Here is a 22,122-nt window from a genome sequence, read left to right on the forward strand (position 1 = left end):
TTTGCTAAGTGCTGAAAAGTGTTGCAATTCGATGCCCAGACTCGCCAAGTCCCACTCTGTCACTCAAAGCCAGCCTTCAGTCTCGCAAGGTGATCCGCATCAGAGACGAGTGCAGCTTTGCCATTTGGTAACCAGTTTGCTCAGCTTCGGGCCAGGACCAGCTAGGGGCTGATAAGCTCCGCCGTGTCTGTAGCCTTGCGCCTCTAGTGCAAGGTACGTCCAGCTTTTTTTTATCCAAGTAGCTGGCCTTGGCATGCAAAGGCTAGATAGCGAGATAGCGAAGCGAGCGCAAAGCTGTGCAGAGATGCGCCAGGGATTGCTAGGCAACGCGAGGGGACGTCATCGCTCCACGAGTTTTTTTTTGTCCATGACGGATGGACTAACGTTCGGCTTAAACAGCTCCGAAATTAAATAGATTATGCCGAGGACAAAGGCAAGGATTAAATGGAGACGTACCTCACAGGTTTCGAATGGAAGTAGCCTACACAGTTTCCAGCACAAGATACACAGATCCATCTCACCTGCATGCTGCTGTGGTCACAAAAATGAGAATGTTGGTCACATTCTTCTAGAATGCGTGAAATACGCAAATAAAAGAAAAGATTTAGAGAAAAAAAAAACAGGCAAGTTCGAACAGAAGCCCTTTTACATTACAAAAAACTTGGGGCATGCGCTGGAAAATATCTTCAGCAGAAGGCGAATACCTTCTTAAAATACTTCTTAGCGCACATTGGACTGCATAAGCGCTTGTTATGAACAGCCATGTGCAACTATATATGAAGTGAAATGATGTGCTAGCCCGCTTTCTGTGGGCAGAACTTGAACAGAAATGTGTTTCCTGCAAGGGAACTGTCCATTGTCATGTTATTTCCTTTATTTCTATGAGTTTGCTATGTCTTTTCATTACCACTTCATTTCTGTTTTGGGATAACCATTTGTTTTCGCGCTGCCAGACTTATAGACTTATAGAAATCGAGTAGCCGACGGGACACAATCCTCAACCTCTACGCAGCAAGCCAGCCGGAATAAAGCAGAACAGCCTAGCAAAAGAAAAGAAACCGACATCGGCAACCAATTTTCGGAGTTTTTACAAGAGTATGTATACCTCTGTCGACTAAGAGATCAGGAAGAACTAAGGGGTCAGGAAGACAGTAGGACGGATCAGACAAGAAGCAGGTGTGCCCGATGTTCTAGTTGATATTAAGCGAAAGAGGTAGACCTTGGCTGGTCACGTAATGCGCAGGACAGGCAACCGGTGGTCAGTTAGAGCAACGGAACGCATACCAAGGGAGGTGAAACGAAGCCGAGGACGACAACGAGTAAGATGAAGCGACGAAATTTAGAAGTTCGCAGGCATAAAATGGAGTAAGAACGCACAAGACAGAGAAAACTGGAGGTCATCGGAACGGACCGTGGCCCTGCATAGGACATAAAGATAGCCTGATCATGATGATGATATAGAGGATGATAATCTCATGATTGTGTTGTTCATGTAAAAGTACCTTTACAAAAAACATGGCGAATCAGTTTAGCGGAATCCTGTAACATAAAAGAAGGCTTAAGAAACCTAAAAAAAAGATATGCGGTAAACTCACAAAAGATATGATTACAGATTTTTGGGAAAGAAAGAGTGGTTGAGCAATGATTGTCCTTTTCCGGCATTCGTACACGGGACCAGCACCTCTCCAGGGCGTTAAGGGCAGTTCATCTGCTGCCTGAAATCACCAGGTGGCTCTAGCCCGAAGGTGTATTGATCGGCAAATCAAAGCAAAGAAATGATAAAGGAGTTCCGCGCGAAATCGCAGCAGTCGCACCTATTCCACCCTGGTGGCACGTTCTTCACTCTTCCTTATTCATTTTCCTCCAAAGTATTGCGATTTCACGTTCACGAACAGTAGGGTAGCAAATGCGCGTTCGGTTGACGTTTCTCCGCGTTTTCTTCGCTTCCTCCTCCTCCGCATGATGGAAGAGTGTACTATAGTTCTTTCTTTCTTTCTTTCTTTCTTTCTTTCTTTCTTTCTTTCTTTCTTTCTTTCTTTCTTTCTTTCTTTCTTTCTTTCTTTCTTTCTTTCTTTCTTTCTTTCTTTCTTTCTCTCTTTCTTTCTTTCTTTCTTTCTTTCTTTCTTTCTTTAACGTGCGTGCGTTCTCCGTCATAACGGACAAGTGTAAGCATAACAACTGTAACACAACTCTAATATCTGAAACTGTAACTGTTACGTACGTGCAGTGAGCCTGCGCGTGCCACTCGGCTGCTTACCATATATCTAAGGAAACTTTCCTGAATTAAGCTTAGTTGCGAGTAACGCCTGTCCTGTGCATCTGTGTTTCTTCTTTGTCCGCTTCGGATTCTCGCTACCCAGAATTGAAGAATATAAGCACTACATATTGGCTTACCGCGTCTGGTGTTGGTAAGACCCTTGTTGCTGTTAGCATCGTTACGCAGCTGTAAGCTGGTTTTATAATACATATGCTACTCTTCAACATACGAGTGCGCGTATACCACTTCCACATTCCTCTAGCGTCATTCCGTAAGGTTTCGCTCAATGTAAAAAAATTACGCCACAGTCATCATACCTCACATGCTGCGCATAACATCGATTACCACGGTACGTGAGATCCGCCGAATTTTTTTTTTCGTCGGGCAGTCGATGCCGTCACCATGTGCTGAACCATAACCGTGGAAAAAAAATTACACCATCTCCCACTAAAGAGAACCATGTGTGGATGCGAAGCAGCGGGGAGCCAGTGTCAGCGCTAGCGTTGACACTGGCGCTGACGCTTGCGCTTTTGCTGGCGGTAACTCTGACACTGGCGGCATCGTTGACGCTGGCGCTCATCACGGCGTTTCGCAGGAGAGAATGAGGCGCGCGCGCTCCGTCATTTTATACCGCGAAACTACCGTGCCGCCCCCAGCGGAGTTTGCAGCGGTCGCACCATCGCTCGTGCGCGCCGCTCCGTAGAGTGGAGGATTCCTGCAGGAGAGAGAGAGGAAGCATAGGAGAGGAGAGAGAAGGGAGCGCGTAGGAAAGGAGAGAGAGGGAGGGGCGGGAGGGAACGCGCATGCGCAGTGGGGGGTGGACGCCGCAGGACGCGTGAGGAAGGGACGGACAAAGCCCCCGTGATAAGCTGCTTCGCATCTAAAATTATATTCCCGAACCAGCGTCTCAAGATTTTAGTCCCTCTGGAGATCAGTATCGATCTTTTTCTCGAATTCTGACATAAAATCTCCCTCAGAAATGACCTATATGAGATATGATAAAGACCTTTTTTTCAATCGACAGCGTTAAATGGCACCTTGTTCAAGACCCCCACCCACCCCCTCCTCCCCCTGACCCGCTCCAAAATTCTTTCCTGTCCCGGCTCTTGCGGGACTAAATTTCGCGACAGTGGCCCGCTAGATTATGTGAGTTTGAAACCCCTGCTGTAAACTGTCACGCCATCCGCGGCAATGTGTGTTGCTTCGGGGTGCGCTGCATCGCATTCAATCTATTTCCACGTGTTCTGTAACTAGAAACGTGAGCTTTCTTGAAAATCTCCTATACCTATTTTGAACGAAACAGCTTTTCACATGAAATAGATTACTGAAGAGTATAGCATTATATGATATGGTCGAACTACAGCTTTCTTTCAAATTTACATCACTACTTGCAGATGTTACCTAGTTATCTAGAAAATTTTGTCTACACAAGTATTCTGCACGGCAGTGATGGTTCCAGTTTCCTTTACAGGTGTCAAAGAGCGTTTGCAAAAAAAAAAATATATGCATTTTACTGGGTCTGTGTTCTGGCCTGTAGTGGCTGCACTCCAATGGAAGAAAAAAACATATTTCATGTTATGTGAACTGAAATATAAAATTTTATATTTAAGAAACACCCTTCGAAGTAGGTAAGCACAAATTATTTCAGACAAAATTTCCGATATTGCTGGGAACTTAATGGAATATTTGGAGTGCATTACGCCAAAGATGATAAGTGAAAAAAAAATATGAGTGACTAAATGAATAAGTGAAAGCAACATAACACAAAAGTTGGGTCTTTTTCATATTCGGAAAAAAAAAATTCCTCGGTTGTTTCAATGAGACATTTTCTTTGGGGAGACAATACTATACACGAGAAAGCTCTTTTGTATTCAAACGCATCACGATAAATACTGTTAAGAAATCTTTTTTCATATAGCGACTACTGAGAGACTGCTTCACGAAGCCACACGGAACCATTATCGAGAATCTTCTTGCGAGACTTCAATATCTGTAGAGAAAATCTTGGAAGATAAACATTCGCGTCCTTGCATTACTTCTGAGACGTCACCATATGACGTCACCATAACGTCAGAGGTCACCAACATTTCTGACGACATTATTACGTCATCTTGACGTAACTGTGACGTAACGTGACGTAACACCACGCGATGCCGTCGTTCCATGACATTGTAGCTCGTTAAAAGATAGGCAGATGACGGAGGCAGCAGGGTTGCCAGGTCAAAAAGACCTGGCAACCCTGCTAGCCTAAAAAACCTAGGCTAAAAGGAGCCAACTTAAGCCAAGGGCAGTAAAAGTAGCGAAAAGTAGCCATGCGTGTGTGAAAACAATTTGGACTTCTATTTATATCACTGAACGCAAAAGCCCTTTGGCCAAAATCCAAGTTAATACTGCATGAATCTGTCAAAATCAGTATTGCTGAGATTCAAGCATAAATGACTTTAGGAATGATCTTATAATAGGGCACCTAGAGCATTGTGTTAGCGTTTGGTGCCACTGCGCATATGTCTTACTCTAGCCACTAGGGTACCCACGTCCGGACCACTTATAAAGCTCTCTAGTGACGCTCTCTTTACACGTCTTGAGTGACTTTGCTTAAGAGGACTAGAAGTAACAGCCTTGTGGCGACAATAAATACGAGTGTGGCGGCGTGACTGTACTCAAGATCACAGTTGCTGGGATAATGGCATTGAAGCATATATTGCGCCCGTATTCGCAATCACTTCTTGCGAGATGACCAAGTCTAACCGGTTAACGCTCCTTAGTCGCAATTCGTACCAAATCCTAAGAAACGGCACAAGCACTTCGTCGGGTATTCGATTTCTAATGTCGACGTGTAAAGTGCTCCCAGGATGGCAGATCGCTTTCGATTATTCTCTTCGTTTCCAATTCAGATTTAAAGTCACGTTTAGCAATACGTGGTCAGCAAAATGAGGCCCCATGCAAAATGTTTCCACGAGGCCAAGCCACGCGTCTAAAAGCCTTTTGTTTTGTTTAATGTAAGTGCCTAATTCAGTTTTGGGAGCCATAAACAGGCCTTATCTGCCATCTATCCACACTGCATACTCGTCTGCATGCGGCAGCGACGTCACCCAATATTAATAATTTCGTTTACATCGAGGGAACAAGAAAGTAGACATGTAGCAAAGCGTTTTTTTTTCTGCCGTCACCGACCTAAAGAAGTAGCGAAATTGGCGCAAAGCAGCCAAACTTGGCAACCGTGGGAGCCAGTGCAATACCAGGTGAGCTGCCTCTGATCTTGAAGGCAGTGCAAAACCACGTTAGGTGCAGAAAGCTTGCGGAGAATGGCGGGACAGGCTAAATACATGGACTGAGAAGAAAAATAATGATTTCGCCTTCGAGTCGTCTTAGGTGAACGCATAAGAAACCGTGTGAGGTTTTTTTCTGTTTTTTTTTTTACATGCTTAACACTGAATTAAGTAGCCCTTAGTCCGTACGCTGCACACAGTCCGTAGGCTGCGCACTCCATGGATGCCACAGTGGCGAGCCGGAAACTAATTTCGACCACAAGGGGCCCATTACCGTACATCTACATTCAATTAGGGGTGCTTTCATGCATTCCTGGCTCCTTCGGAACGCCGCAGACGCATCTCAGCGATTCCACAGCGCAACCTTCCGCTAATCGTCAGATCGATCATTATGTTGAATTATAGCGCCGATGACAGGCAGGGACCGGACAGGTAAACAAGCAAGATAATCTACCGTGTCGGTACAGCTGTCGTTTTGTCTACGCAGTTTGTCCGTAACACATCACCCAAGTATTGCCCACTTCGGTATCCTTGAGCAGGTCGCAACTATAAGTAATGTTGATGGTTGAACGAAACAAAAAAACAAGCGAGTGTGAAGGCCATTTTGTTTTGTTTTTGTTAAACATAGCTGCATAAGGCCAGCGGATAAGTGACCTAAGGAATTGGTCTGGAGGCCAATTTACTTTGCTTTTTGTTAGACATTATGAGCACAAAGCCAGCAGATAACGATAACAAGGAGTAGGTCTAGAGGTCCATTATAACGCGACATCGTTAAAGAGCTGGTTTCGCAAAAATTCCGGTGCCGGCGTCGGCGTCGTTCATCGTGGGCGAAAATTCGAGATAGATGTAAATAATTAAATAATAAAAATGTTTGGTCTCGGTGAGAATCGAACACGCGCGTTCTGCGCGTCAAGCATGTGTTCTGCCGGGAAGCGACGCCAGTGTTTGAAAATGCTTCATGAAAAAATGTTGCACTGGCTTAGCTCGGCTATGCCAGGATAACCTAGCATTTGCAAAGGTTCAGCTAATTATTCTTAGCTTTCCTGATTGTCTAGGATCAGCTTGATTATCATGCTTACTGCTGCTCCAATGACACACACACGGTGTATTATGTGGCGCATGTATATTTATTTTGTCAGGTAACTACTTCGGGATCCGATGAGTTAAGCTTCTCCGCTCTTCCTGCGCCGTTGGGCAGCGTTTGCGCTGTCCTTCTCCATGGCTATACCACACTGGCAAACGCCAGTCAGAGGCGCTATCAAGCGGCTCCAGCACAGTGTCAGACGGCGACTGCACAGCGAAGGCGAATAGCTGCGCGCGCGCCGGCGCCAATACGTCTACCACTGATACGACGTCACTCCTCTGGAAAGCGCAGACCGGCGGCGGCGAGTCCGCGCGCGGCGGCGGCGGAGTGCTCGGGAGGTGCCGGCTCCGGTGCGTGATATCACTGATCCTCGCGCATGCGCATGCACGACTCTTAAGGAGGCACGCGAAACTGGCCTGGCTAGGCCAGTGTAGCTGACGCTACAAAACGCTACAAAAAAAGAACACTATAAAAATGCCATGTAGTGGGTGGAGTAGCCTTAACGCGTGTAATATTGCGCGGCAGAATCGTGGAATCGTACCAGGCGTCACATCGAGTGAATTGCGCAACGAGTGGGTGGTTTAAAAAGCTCTCCACCCATCATGAAGTTGGCAGCTGCACAGGTGCGCGTAGCACTTTACGGACGCGTAATTGGTGCTTCTCCAGTTTGCAAAAGGAAGAATTTTGGCGCTAATGGGCACTTCGCAACTGTACATACATCCAGTAGACATTCTATAGCATAGTTTGAAACGACCAATGTTACGCGCACAAACGTTCCTTCACTTGCGGCGCGGTTGAAGGCGATGCACACGGTTCGCGATTACGCTATCGCGTCCTACTCTCGAAGGCGAAGCTCAAACGTCCTCCAAGTTTTTCTTTTTTTTTTAAACCTAAGCACATAGAGCCAACAGATAATTAGCCCTAGAAATGAGTCTGGAGGGCCATTTTCTTTTTGTTAGAGATAAGTAAGATAACCACTGTAAGCCAATAGATAAGGATGCCCAAGAAATGTATTGCGGTTGTTATTTTCACTTTGTTTTAGTACGAACCCGTATATGGCTAGACGAAACCAGCATATGCACTTGACCGACAGCAATTGGTTTCCGCGGCTGAACGATCTTGTAATGGGCCATCAACTGATGAGGTTGTGTTGGGCCCTTGACCTGACGCCAACAGTGCAACTGTGGTCGCGCGAGCGGTCACAGCTTTCCTACAGGACACTGGACTGGAGGCGTGGTTACAGCACAGCGCCAACTTGACGGGGCTGTATGCACTAACCTCTCTAACTCACCATCGTCATTAATCACTCCTTTTCCTCCCGTTTCCCCGTATAGAGTATCAGGCTAGAGCATACTATCGCTCAGGCCAACCTCTCCGCCTTCCTATAAATAAACCTCTCTCTCTCAAAGTTCGTCCGTCCTATGTGCGCAAAAACTCAGCGCGCACGTGCCGCAAGCGTCACTATTCACCGCAGGTCACTGAAAATAAAGGCCGGAACGCACGGGCGGCGAATGACAATGAAGATTTGTGGACGGACGTAACCAATAATTGAGAAATACATTGACGCACCGTGAGGATGAACGAGTGATAAACACCGGGGTCGCACGTTTGCACTACGCTGGTTAACCGTCTGCACGGAGAGCGTGGGCGGTTATTTGCTTAACTAAAGCGCAGTGATCGCTTTGTGCGATCTGCACACTGTGCCGCATCATATTGGTCATTAATGAGAACTAACAGACAATCATGCCAAAGAAAGTATAGGGGGTGTTATTTGTAGAAATTTGGATACAAATGTGAAGAAAGTAAAGTGGACGAAAAGATAACTTGCCGCCGGCAGGGACAGAACCTGCGACCTTCGAATAACGCGTCCGATGCTCTACCACTGAGCTACGGCGCGGTCATCCTCTCGTCCACTTTATAGGGTATATATGTGCATTTTAAACTTAGGAGTGTTAGTCAGCGCCGAATAACACTCCTAGGTAACACTCCAAGGTATAAAATGCACATATATACCCCATAAAGTGGACGAGAGGATGACCGCCGCCGTAGCTCAGTGGCAGAGCATCGGACGCGTTATTCGAAGGTCGCAGTTTCGGTGCCTGCCGGTGGAAAGTTATCTTTTCGTCCACTTTACTTTCTTCACATTTATATCCTAATTGCTAGAAATAACACCCCCTATACTTTCTTTGGCATTATTGTTTGTTAGTTCTCATTAATATTGTGTTTAACAAAGAAAAACGAGCCCTTAAAAGTAATCTTCTTTCCTTTCAAACATATTGGTCATGTATTTTTAATTGCCGCTATGTTCACTGCGAGATGGTAATGTATTTCGTAGCGCACCGTTGGGCAAATTTGCACGTACTGTTGTACGCACGTAATGTATGTTCATCGTGCGATCTTTTGTACATAGTGTAAATAAACTTTTTCCTAAACAGTAATTATCCGATAAGGAGAAACTGAATTGAAGTAGACGACAGTTACCGCCTGTGCGGACCAAACCGGCAACCTTTTTTATTAAAAGGTTGAAAGAATACTAGACGACTGGATAACATTTGTTCTTATTACCCGTTGTGGTAGACTAGTGGGTTAAGGTGTCGCAGTGCTATACACAAAGAGACGGGTTCGATTCCCGGGGGCGGCGGCTGCATCGCGATGGGAAACAAGTGAAAGGTAAACAAAATAGATGCCTGTGTACTTACAATTAATTGTATCGTAATTAAAGCGAGAGACAGACGTACGATTTTCCACGCGATGCGACGTACGACGCGGCGGTGCGGCAGCCGGAACGGTGGCTGTCCGATGCTATGAAAGGTCACCATTCCGATTTCCCTACCGCCGCGTCGGACGTCGCATCGCGTGGAAAATCGTACCGTCTGTTTCGGCCTTAAACCCGGCTGGTCAATGGTGATCCGCAGTCCCAATACTAGTGTGTGCCCTATAATATTGTATTTTTTCTTTATTTATTTAAAATAGCTCCAAAGACTCCCAAAAAAGAGTGTGGTAGGAATAACAGTGTGACATAAACGCGAACAAAAAAGGCAGTCATAAATAGGGGGTTATTCACATCGGCGGGAGCGAGATCATATCCTGGGTTTGGCACGCGGTACACCAGAATCAACATTTGCCGTTGAGAGTATCGAGAAACTTCTGCCACCGCTCCTAATGACACGCCGTAAGAGGATGAGATCGGCTGTGAGAGATGCAGTGAGATCTATTCAACACAGCTTTTAACCTCGCCTACCTTCCTGCACGGACTGCACGGACTGCAGCGCACGGACTGCTACTATATCTTTTACAATCCATTTTAACTTGAATGAATTGAACTTCATTCAATATGAGGACTGCATGACATTACGCCAATACGAAAGACTTAGCTTTCAGGAATTTTGCATCGAAAATACGTTGGTAGTTAATATCTCGTATGAGCATACACGCACAAATACAAACAGACGCACGAATGTACATAAAGGAAGGTTACCCCCCCCCCAGTTCCCCCATCCCCGAAAAAAAAATATCTGGCTACCTGTAGTGCTGCGCACAAACAAGCTCTGGTAGCACTTACCGCCATAAAGCAGCAATGGTAACGGCGACTGCAGCGACCACGACGAAGGCGGCGTTCCAGTCAGATGCGGCAGATGCCATGGCGACCGCTGTACCGCGCAACGTCGGGAGCACCCACTCGCAAGTTACTCGCCCCGCCGACGGAATCGCGTTAATAACGTATGCGACGGCACCAAGCGCAAAAGACGCGATGCGACCTCGAACGAACGTCGCGTCTTTGACGTGGAGAGGCAAGCTAGTCTTTGTTGGCTGGGCGCCAGCGATACGTTCAATGGCCAAGGTTAATGGGCTTGGCTGTCCTTAGTGTACTTTTTCTTCCTTGATTTTTGTACACGGCGGCGTAAAAACGATGAAAAGAAGCAAAACCAATGCTGTCATTCATCATCATCATCATCATCATCAGCCTGTCTACGCCCACTGCAGGGCAAAGGCCTCTCCCATGTTCCGCCAATCAACCCGGTCCTGTGCTTTCTGTTGCCACGTTATACCTACAAACTTCTTAATCTCATCTACCCACCTAATTTTCTGTCTTCCCCTCACGCGTTTGCCCTCTCTTGGAATCCAGTTAGTTACCCTTAATGACCACCGGTTATCCTGCCGACGTGCTACGTGGCCGGCCCATATCCATTTCTTCTTCTTAATTTCAACTATGATATCCTTAACCCCCGTTTGTTCCCTGACCCACTCTGCTCTCTTCCTGTCTCTTAAGGTTACACCTATCATTTTCCTTTCCATCGCTCGCTGCGTCGTCCTCAATTTAAGTTGAACCCTCTTTGTAAGTCTCCAGGTTTCTGCTCCGTAGGTAAGTACCGGTAAGATGCAGCTGTTATATACCTTCCTCTTGAGAGACAGTGGTAGACTACCATTCATGATTTGATAATGCTTGCCGAATGAGCCCCATCCCATCCTTATTCTTCTAGTTATTTCACTCTCATGGTTCGGCTCCGCGGTTACTACCTGTCCTAAGTAGACGTACTCCTTTACAACTTCCAGCGTCTCGCCACCTATCGCGAAGCGCTGTTCTCTGCCAAGATTGTTCCACATTACTTTAGTTTTGTGCATATTAATTTTCAGACCTACTCTTCTACTTTCCGTATCCAGTTCAGTAATCATGAGCTGTAATTCGTCTCCCGCGTTACTCATCAATGCAATGTCATCAGCGAAGCGCAGGTTACTGAGATACTCTCCATTAACTCTTATCCCTAATTCTTCCCAATCTAGGGCCCTGAAAACATCCTGTAAACACGCGGTGAATAGCATTGGAGAGATCGTGTCTCCCTGTCGTACGCCCTTCTTTATTGGGATTCTGTCGCTTTCTTTATGAAGGACTATAGTGGCTGTGGATGCGCTGTAGATTTCTTCCATTATGTTTATATAGGCTTCGTCGATGCCTTGATTCCGCAGTGCCTGCATGACTGCTGATGTCTCCACCGAATCAAATGCCTTCTCGTAATCTATGAAGGCTATGTATAGGGGTTGGTTGTATTCCGCGCATTTCTCTATCACCTGATTGATAGTATGAATATGGTCTATTGTTGAGAAGCCTGTACGAAATCCTGCCTGGTCCCTTGGTTGATTAAACTCTAATGTCGTATTAATTCTGTTAGCAATTACTTTTGTGAATAGCTTGTAGACAACGGACAGTAAGCTGATGGGCCTGTAATTTTTCAGGTCCTTCACTGTCATTAGTTTGCTTTGGTTCGAGCCAAGAACGAGGGAAATGTGGAATCGCACTTTGCGACAGTGGCACCAGCCGGGGGCTATCAGTGTCACGCAGGTAAAGCCTGAGCGGCCCGCGTGGACAACGTATGGGGAGATGTAGGGTCCGTCCATAGAGTGATGAGACTGGGTTCTAGTAAAAAGAATTTATTGAATAAATCGGTACATTTCATTTAAATTCTGAACAGGAAGAGGTCTCCCGGGCTTACCTTCAGGTTGATGTAGCCCTGATCGCAGGTCGGCAAAATCGCTAATGAGTCGACCCATTCATACGTACTCACTCAGGCTCAGATAGAGCCGTGAGTGTGAGTCTGAGTGTGTGCGGTCGAGTAATACTTTGGTGAGTTTGAGTACGAGTGAGTTTCGTTGAAAAAGATTTTGATGAACCTGTGTCTGAGTGAGTCCGATTGAGATATGTTGGAGAGTCTGAATGAGCTCCGCACAATTTGCCGACCTGTTATTCTGATACAACCCTGATGTGAACACGGCAGACTTCTTCCTGTTCCCAATCGCTCAAGGGAAGCCAGAAAGGGCACCGTTCCGACGGTGGTCCCGCCATCCAATAGTCTGTCACAGTCTCTGAGAGAGGTTACGGCAGCAGGGAGGCTCTCCAGCGAGTGAATCGCGTTGTGCTTGGTGTATCGACGCCCAAGAAAACTATTTTGAAGAATTTAAATATATATTGATCGGATCACTAAATTCTTTTTACCAGACCCAGTCTGATTACTTTACGGACAGACCCTGTGCCTGGACATCGCCCTAGTTCCGCAGCTTAATAATATCTCGTGTTTAACGTCCCAAAACCTCATATCGCTGGCTCTTGGGAATGCAACCTTATCTCGATAACACAGATAGGTAAGGTTGTGTTTCTATATCAACGCATTGTCACAGGAATAAAGAAACAATGAAGTGCTGGGAGGGGACACACTGCGTTTGTTGTAGCTGTTGCTTTAAGGGAAACGCTCAAACTGACCAGCTCATTATTAGTTATTTTACTTGATTCACTTATATCGTATCTAGATAGCATAGTATTCCAAAATGCCACTTTTGCAGCGTGAAACAGCAGAATAGAGACGAGCACGAACGATTGGCCCGGACAAACGTCGCATAAGAAAGAGCTTACAAAGCGTGACGCTAGTCAGGGGTGGTCACTCGTTAACTTACCCCCTTTCCTTCAAGTTTCTTACACCCCCCCCTTATGTCTGGGTCTAGGCACGGCCATGGTACGGCCACCTGCGTTCAAAAGCCACACGATTTCTTGAAAATATACCACTTCTTGGCAGTCATTGACTGTAAATAGTCGTTTTTGCCGTAGAACATCGTGCACCAGCTTCGCATGTTTGGAAAATTCGTTTCCTCGACCTTTCTGTGCCTATTCATGACGATGATGACGACGCCCCTGGGGATAATTGGCACCTGCCCACTGAGGGGGATCGGCCAAGAGTCGCTTGAATCGTATGGTCCTAATTTTTTTTTCACATCCTACTATAGGTTGCGGCGCCAATTAGAAATAGGAGTCATACGTTGTTTAATGATCGTTTCTTCTCTCTTGCCAATGCCCGATTCTTAAATTATACTGTTCTAGCTGGAATATCAAAATATTGCAAGTGACCGTCCATTTCTCATTAATCAGGTTAACTTGACTCCGTGTTGTTTCCTTACCTGCAGTGTGTTCTTATGCAAGTTAGCCAACAGTACACTTAAACGGATATTTTCAATTTTATAAAATTAGGTTTCGAGGTATTTCGCTTCTAGACCACCTTGGAATCGTGAGGCACAAAATATTTGGTGACTGTTCGGAATTGTTTCGAACACTCAGCGTTCAAAAGCTCCTCCAGAATGTGGGAATGCACGTCAGCATCTCTGCCATTTCGACATCGTAGAAATACGGCCACCGGTGCGGGTGTCGGGGTCGAACCCGCAACCTCGAGCTCAGCAAAGCAAAGCCTGTAACCATTATCGCGTCGGGTCAGTGATATGCGCCGGTGGCCATTGCGCATGCTTTATGCCTGCAGGACCCTGAAACGGCTCTCCTACCGTTTGCTGCTGATAAGTATTGATGGTGAGAGCTGTAACACACGTACAAGCTTATCACTCACGCGCAGCACGTTGTCTCCGCTATCGTTAATGTCCTTCGCAACGGAACAATTGAGTAGCACGAGCAGAACGACGCCACAGCCATCGATAACCACGATAAACTTGAGTATTACAGTAAAATGTGTTGCTGGGCAAATTGATGTGCGGATGAATTCTATGAGAGCGGCGCACCAAATGAGGACAACAGACGAGGCAAAAAAGGCAGGCGCACTAGGAGTGTGCCTGTCCTTGTTGCCGCTTCTCTCGTTCTTATCCTTGAATGCGCCGCTTCCTAGAACTGCAGGGTCGAGAGTTCGACAGCTTAGTAGCGCCACCATATAGCGCAGACTGAAGGGTAATGATGAGCTACCGAGGTGGACGCAGAAAGATGAACGGCCAAAGGGACACGAAGCGCAGTGTCTGTGGCCGTTTCGTAACAAGGACAATCACACACCTAGTGGGCTTGTCCTTGTTGGACCTCGCGCTGCGCTTCGTGCTCTTGTGGTTATTCGTGTGTGTGTGTGCACCGCGGCAGAGCATAATTACCCTTTAGTATGCCTTACCAATCCAGAGAAGCACTTCTGAAAGTAAAATGCATATATGTTCCCTGTGTGCTTCCGTGTTTCGAAGGACGAGTACAAGGCCGATGAAGCTTCACGTCTGTAGTCTGTACAACTGTAGTTGCTGTCTTTTCGTTAGCACTTGTCAAAAATTTGTGAGCACGTGTCCAACGCTCACAGAGACATCTGTATTCGTAGTTCTATGCCTTGCCCCCGACTGGCTGCTAGTGACGTATGCCGGCAGTCCCAGCGGCGCGTTTCCATAACCTAAAAAGGGTTGTTGGGAAATTTGCGGTCACCGTCACATGGGGATCAGTAACTTCATATGAGCACAGACCTGACGTACGACGTCATTGTTAGAGCAGCGCGTCGCTGTTGACTCCGGTTCTGGCAGTAGTGATCCTTTCAAAAACTCGCAGGGTCCAAGGTGACACGAAAGCGAAAGCCATCTTCTTTATCTTCTTCGTCGATTGTATGTATCCCCCCGTCCCCGAAAGCTATCTTCACCAAGCGTGGTTTTCCAATGCCTCCGGGATCGCAGGCACTGCAAGCTTTCTGCACCTGACGTTGCCTACGGGATCGGCGCACGTATAATGTCATGTTATAACGCATATCATAACGTCACGCAGTGTGACGTCGCAGTGATATCTCTTATGACTTCATAATGGCGCCACAAATTTTGGCAATTTCTGACGTCACGATGGCGTCATATGGTGACGCCATCGTGATTACTCGTGTTGACGCCGACGCCGACTGTCACTTTTCGCGTTTGTTGAGGCATCAAAAGATTACGCCTTTAAATAGTGAGGACCGCGAAGTGGAAAGGCGTAGGTTACTGGCACCCCAGTGACACGGGCCAACCAGTGACAGTGGCGAGATGGCAATACTAATGCAACGCCAGGCAGAACATTTTCCTTTCATAACATTTTGTGATGGCATGACGTCTTGAATTACGATTCTGCTCAGATCACACGGCTCTCCCGGGCGCGGTGGTGACCGGAAGTTACGCTACCGCGCTCTGTACACTCTAATGGCACATTCGAGTGGTCGTTTGAGAGTGCCCTGACCGTGTTTTAAAGTGGTGAATTCAGCAGCTTTAAACCTCTACAACGAGAGTACGCGGATATGCAGGTCATTTTGCTCCTTCCTTATCGTGTAATGGACTGCCTATTTTAGTAGTAATGAGTAGTTGCTTTTTTACAACAATTTTTCGGTGTCTCCAGAGCACTGCGAAACAACCACCCGATTGAAAAATAATAAAAAAGAAACTTTCATTTTTTGACTCCCCTTTGTGAGTCCGGACTTGCAACGCATATAACTCTCTTTAAAGAGACACGTCAACTCTCTTCGGCGATCTTTACACTCTCGTCGGAGAGTCGTGGGACCCAAAAGAGAGTGAACGTTTCTTTATTAAAGAAAGCCATATACGTGGCTAGTCAGAGCTCACCGACAGGAATAACACATACTCTCTTTTTGTAGTTTTTTTTTCTTAGAGTGTAGGATATGGAATCGCGCTTCCCAACACCCCGGCTGCCATCCATCATGCTGATGCAACGCCCCTGCTCTTTTATCCGGCCTGGAAATCTCCTGTCTTCTGGAGTTGTTGTGTCTATCTGCCTTTCCTTTCGCTCTCTCCCACAAGACCCTGGTTCGCTTTTCCCCACTACTTTTCGGACCTGTTTTTTTTTTCCCCTGTGACGGGAAGCTTTCCGCGACGGGTACTTCCGGCCTGAGGCAACACAGCAGCCCCGTGTCCAGCGCGCCCGGGGCACTCGGTTTCAATATCGCCGTGGAAGTTCCATACTAAGTATCTCGAATTAGGCGCAAATGTTTTGGTTTTCTGGAATATTATTGGGTCATAAATTGTGACCCCACACAACTTTCCCATATAAACAACCAACTCCTCTGAAGTTGATTATTAAAAAGGTAGTTAAGGTTTTGTTAAATAATCATTTTAATATAACTTTAGGAGCGGCTAAGTATTTCCGCCGGTACGTTGATTTCGGGCGTGAAGACGGCAGGTGCCTTAGTCTCATACCCTCTCCTTATAATTGATCTGTATTCTCAAAAAAAAAAAGAAAAAAAAAGTTGCCTCTAGAATATGCAGTGGTGGTGGTACTCCTTATTTTTTTCTCTATCAAATAAGAATAACAAGATCACTTGTGTCACCTTGTTATTATACGATTACTACCTCTGTCATCATCTATACAATGAAAGGCACTGTCTAGACAGCAAAGCCACTTATAAAATACACATGCCGTAGTAGTAAAACAAGAAATGCACCTTGAACACAACGCTAGAATTCTTCACAAAGAGGATGCATGTGAAGATGTGGAGCTTGGATATATCACTGTGAAATTCGCCGCAACAAAATGGGCTGTGGAGTCGATATAACGTTCGACACCGCTGAACTGGGGAACAGTGCTTTTTTAAGGAAATTAACGCAGATTACCGCAGAGCCAGCGTTCAGGAATAGAGAAGTGGCCGAGCTGATCTTTCCGAAACAAAGGGAAAGGTCATGATGCAGTCTGTGTGTCATACTCCACGTTGAAGTGGCAGCTCAAAGCTGACAGCGAGAGACTTTCATATGGCGAAAGCGCCACAGCATTCATGGGGTGCACTATCGAAGCATGAAAGATTTCAGTTCTTGGCAAACATTATCGAATAATAATAGTTTCTCGGGTTTTACGTGCCAAAACCGCGATACTATTATGAGACACGCCGTAGTGGAGGGCTCCGGAAAATATCGACCATCTGGTTATATTTAACGCGCACTGACCTCGCAGAGTACACGGGCCCCTATGCCATTTCGCCTTCTTCGAATTGTGACCGCCGCGACCGGAATCGAACCCACGACTTTCGAGACAGCAGCCGAGCACTGTAACCACTATAGCAGCGCAGTGGACGAGCAGTATCGATTGTGAGAAGACTTGAGTCCAACCACCGGAAAGCATAACCACGGCTTTAGCGCACTTGACGTCGTCCGTCTCGTGAGGTCCCGCCAAGTCTCGCGAAAGACTGTTCTTTATCGATCGCCCGGGTTAGGAAGCGGGAAAAACTTTCACGCCTAATCAATTATCCGGGTGTCACGATCATAACCTCGATCAGTCATCTTGTGACGAAACAACCAATCCGAAAACTTTGTGTTGCCTGTGACACTCCGGAATGCGACAGGTTATGAAGTATTTGGTTTTCTTCGACTTCTCTACTATTTGGTTTTGTTTCATTAGCCAAACTTAGCCAGACAGTTCTGATGAATGGAGGTGGGTACTATATTTAAGAAGCGTCGAAAACGGAAGGAACTGATGCAATCACCAGTCTTGAGAAGGTTTCACCAGTGAACACACCGAAGCGGAAGAGGAGGTGTACTTGCTAGATAAAAGAAGGTTCTGCTATGCGACTTTGATTATGGCGGCTTCGAAAGAATTGAGCTAATTTAAAACGTCATTGGAGAAGCAACCATGTGTTGCTCGATATTTTGACGAAATATGTTTTTGCAAGAAACATTTCGCTCGTTTGTGTACTTAGGTGTAGATAGATGTCGATGCAAGCGCCCATGTACCGAAGAAAGACCATGTGCGTAAAAGTGTAAGCTTAGCGAAAGTTAAAAATATGTAAGAACCAGTGCTGCTTTAATAATGAGTTGCGTTGTCTGATAACAAGGAAGCCGATGTTTATCGAGACAAACCAGATTACAAAACTTTTCACCCCAATAGGCATTCGCGTATAAAATACATATTGGTCTCAAGTTACGGCCACCCTTGGCAGAAGGGGAGAATATTAGCTCAAGTCGAACATGCCCTGCGTTATTAGAAGAGCCCTATTTATTTTAATATTCAGAAAGACGAAGCCCTCAGCTGTAATGCACGGAGCGAGGTCAACCGTATTACGCGACGCGTTTGAAACCACAGCGCTTGCACTTCCTTTCGTTTCAACAAACAAGCCGCCATAGATTATACGTTATCGAACGGGAGGAGCTTGCTTTGAAATTCAACGTAGCGGCACATTTCGAGGGAAGGTAAACAAGGCGCGTCTTCTCTGCCGGCGTTTCGATGACGGTTCAATGCGTTCGCTTCAAATAGTTGCCAAGCCTGTGAAGGCACTGCCTCTGCATAAAAACTCACAGGGTTCCTTATCCATTCGCCTAAGGCGACTCGAATGCGAAAGCCATCTTGTTTTTGTTCTTAGTCGATGTACTGATGCCCCCGTGCCCCCTTCGAAAGTTTTCTGCACCTAACATGGTTTTGCACTGCCTCCATCATCGGAGGCATTGCAAGCTTTCTACGTCTCGCCTGGTTTTCACTGCCTCCGTGAACGAGCCAACTTTGACAAAGTGGCGATGTCATGTGATGACGCCCGCATGTGACGTCCCGTTATGTGCCCTCACAGTGACTTCGTGATGATTTCATGATGACGTCCCAAATTTTTATGACCTGTGACGTCGTGATGACTTTATATGGTGACGCCATCACGTGATGATGATTTTTGGATCACTCGGGTTGTCGCCCATGCCGCGGGACGCCGACGGTCAATTTTCGAGTTCGATGAAACAACTAGTACTTTCGCCTCAATATTCGCAGGAAGATATCCTGCAATGGTCAGGAAACATTCTAATCAACCTGTGTAAACCAGCTTTCTAGCCATCCATTCCCAAACTGCACGGTGCCTTACTTATCAAGCACATATTGTACGCTTGTCCGGTTCGGTGTTGTATATAGGACGTGATGTGTGGTGTCGTAAGAACAGATACTGGCGTCACTGTTGGGGTGGTCTCATCGGCTCGGGGTATATTGACGTCAATCTCATTCCCCTGTAGGACGAACCTCACATCATCACAGATTGAACGCCTATACGGCAGGAGCATGTGATGCCCTCATTTAATTTTCGCCCAGGGCCTCGAAAACCCGATATTGTTTAAGCGTGTATCGTACTTACGTGTCCCAGAACCAGGCTTGCCGTCATTGGTCTGTAGCATCACCAATACATCGCACCTTGTGTTGTATGTCAGTGCAGTAACTAGACCCGCATGGCAGTGCGATTTGCATAGCGTGGGCGCGGTGTGAAGTGGCATACACATAAAGTTTAACAATCAACGTTTGAAGACATGTACCAGGATGTTCTTACGGGGTCTCTGAAACGGTTTTGACGATATTTTATAAATGCACTGTTCCCGTCAAGCAGGTCCTAAGGATCACTTGCGGATCGATTTAAGCTGTCTGCGACAAATGTGTAATTTATTACAAGACTTCAAACATGCGAATCGCTACAGATCAACCCCCATCGACCGAGTTTACAGTTATCGGTGATGGTTCTCACGTACTTTTTGTTTGTCCGCATATTTATTTGGCGTTTGCCGATTGTAGGCGTACAAGAGAATAAAATAGGAACGGCTGGTAGTGTGGCGGCACCTGGCAGAGCAGATCTCAAGCCACTCCTAGCGCTTCATCGCCGTTGCCCGAAGGCTCGCCGGGCGCTCTGGCGGTGTTGATTGCGGAGGCCACGGAGAGGGTAGCGCAGCTCAATCCGCCGGGTGCGCGGCCGTCGCCAGCGACGGCCTGAGCGTTCGACAAGTTCACGAGGCTAGGCAGTAACGAAGGAGGGTAACCACACGATTGCCCGTAGCTGCCGTGGTTAAAGGCGCGTCGCATAATTTATGGCGCGAATTATTTTATGATGCTGCAACATAAATGCCGACAAAACTTCAAAAACTGTTTCAGGGTTCATTTACCTCTTTCAAAGCAAATTCTTTAAGCGATATACGTGATTGGCGAAACGCCCTGGTCGGAGGAACGTCACGAGATAGTCCGTGCCTGCACGATGATATCGTAAAAGGTTATGTAGAAAACATCGTATAGTCAAAAGAGGTTTCCCAGAATAACGAATATGGTTGGCAGACGTTAATTATCGCATTGCTTATTAGTTATCTCTTGTAAGATTATCTGTTGAAATACGGACGGATTTATGCCATTCAAATATTGCCGCACGTTTTCGTATCGACAAAGAAAATAAAACCAAATCTAGGTGAATAAAAGAGTGACTGTTGCCAATGGAGGACATGCCGTCATGCTGCAACTCATGCAATCCTAAAAGTATCACGCGTTTTTTTTGCGCATGATTTGTCAGTTTACGTAGGCGGCGAACTTACAGAAAGACGCTTTCGATACCTCATTAGCAGCTTAAACCAGAGGCGGAAAAGACTTAATTTAGCCGGCGCTAATAAAGGCGCATAATTATTTGGCGATAATTAGTTTCCGCTTAGGCAAGACGCGACTCCAATGTTAAAACTCGTGAGCCGACGCCCACGCTGCACGTGCCGTCTTTATCACCAAGCTCCTCTTCTTTAGCCATGCACAAAGAAGATGCATTTAGCGGCTGCATAACTTAGGTTCGGATCGGAAAAGCTCGCTGATTACTTTCCCAGAATGCTTCGAGGAAATACAATAGCATCGCTATTTTTTTAAACCTGACGCTAAAGTCACAGCGCAAGCACACACGACGCCCCATTTCTTTAGTCTCGAAACTTTGCTGTATCAACCTAGAAGAAAAAGTTTGTTTTTGGAATTTCAGATTAGTGTAGTATGTAGCGTTCCCGCAGCGCCTGTGATAACGTAGTTCTTGCGTCGCCGCAGTGTGTCTTGAAGATTTCACGCTGCTACTGTTTCGTAACGTATTAATTTTCTTGCACTTTAGTTTCCTAATCCTTATAGCAACGCTACGCTTCCGCTAACTATCTTCCCACTTGCTAACTGCCGCATTATATACACGGAAGAGCGGCTTTTGAGCAAAGGGCATGGCTTTGCGCGGGAAAGCAAAGCTACTTTCTTCATAACTCTTCAAACAAAAGAAATAGTTCAAGCAAATACGGAAGCTTAATGCGATCGCTACATAGCTGCGTTTCTGTTTCGTTGGACTCAACTGACCATGCTTATTCGTATAGTATTAATAATGACTTTGTTTTTGTGTACCAAGACCATGATACGATTGTGAGGCACGACGTAGCGGAGGGCTCTGCAAATATCGACCACCTAGTGTTCTTTGACGAGCACTTAAATCTAAGTACATGGGCCTCTAGCATTTCGTTCGCCTCCGTCGAAATGCTACCACAGAGGCGCGGCTTGGACGCGCAGCCTTCATGTTAGCAGCAGAACACGCTTTTTCATACATTAAAATTCAACACGAATGCTAGCGTAGTACTGCCATTTTAAGCGAACCATTTCGAAAATTTTGTCGCACTGAACATCTAGAGCACTGGGTCCTTACTATCTTCATTATATTTAAACCTCCTTGGATAATTATTAGGAATTATAGTGGGATATATCAGAAGCGTTTGCTTGGCTTGCATCAGAAAGAAAGAAAAAGAGGTTTTCTTGGGCTAAAGTTAGCCAAAACATGCCTAAAAATGCAGTGCAGTACACAAAACCACCATAAAATGCTGAATCATGGGAAACTATATATATATATATATATATATACAAACACTAAAGAACAAAAGGATTAAAATATGTTTGAGTTCATGGGAAACCAACCGTATTTATACAGATGATGCTAGGCTTGTGTTGGCTACTGCCGGTTAGATGTCAGCAGCTGTTGGTCATC

General features: G+C 46.1%; 1 protein-coding gene across 1 annotated transcript in view; it reads right to left on the minus strand.

Moving 5' to 3' along the window:
* LOC119399830 (cytochrome P450 3A11) overlaps window positions 1-10,346 on the minus strand; it is a 54,250-nt gene extending 43,904 nt beyond the window's left edge. Inside the window, exon 1 of the mRNA XM_037666686.2 lies at window positions 10,173-10,346. Within this exon, the coding sequence (XP_037522614.1) occupies window positions 10,173-10,252 (80 nt within the window). The 5' untranslated portion in view covers window positions 10,253-10,346. The remainder of the gene's footprint in view (window positions 1-10,172) is intronic.
* Window positions 10,347-22,122: the final 11,776 nt, after the last annotated feature.

This window comes from Rhipicephalus sanguineus, chromosome 7, assembly GCF_013339695.2.
Source record: "Rhipicephalus sanguineus isolate Rsan-2018 chromosome 7, BIME_Rsan_1.4, whole genome shotgun sequence".
NCBI lineage: Eukaryota > Metazoa > Arthropoda > Arachnida > Ixodida > Ixodidae > Rhipicephalus > Rhipicephalus sanguineus.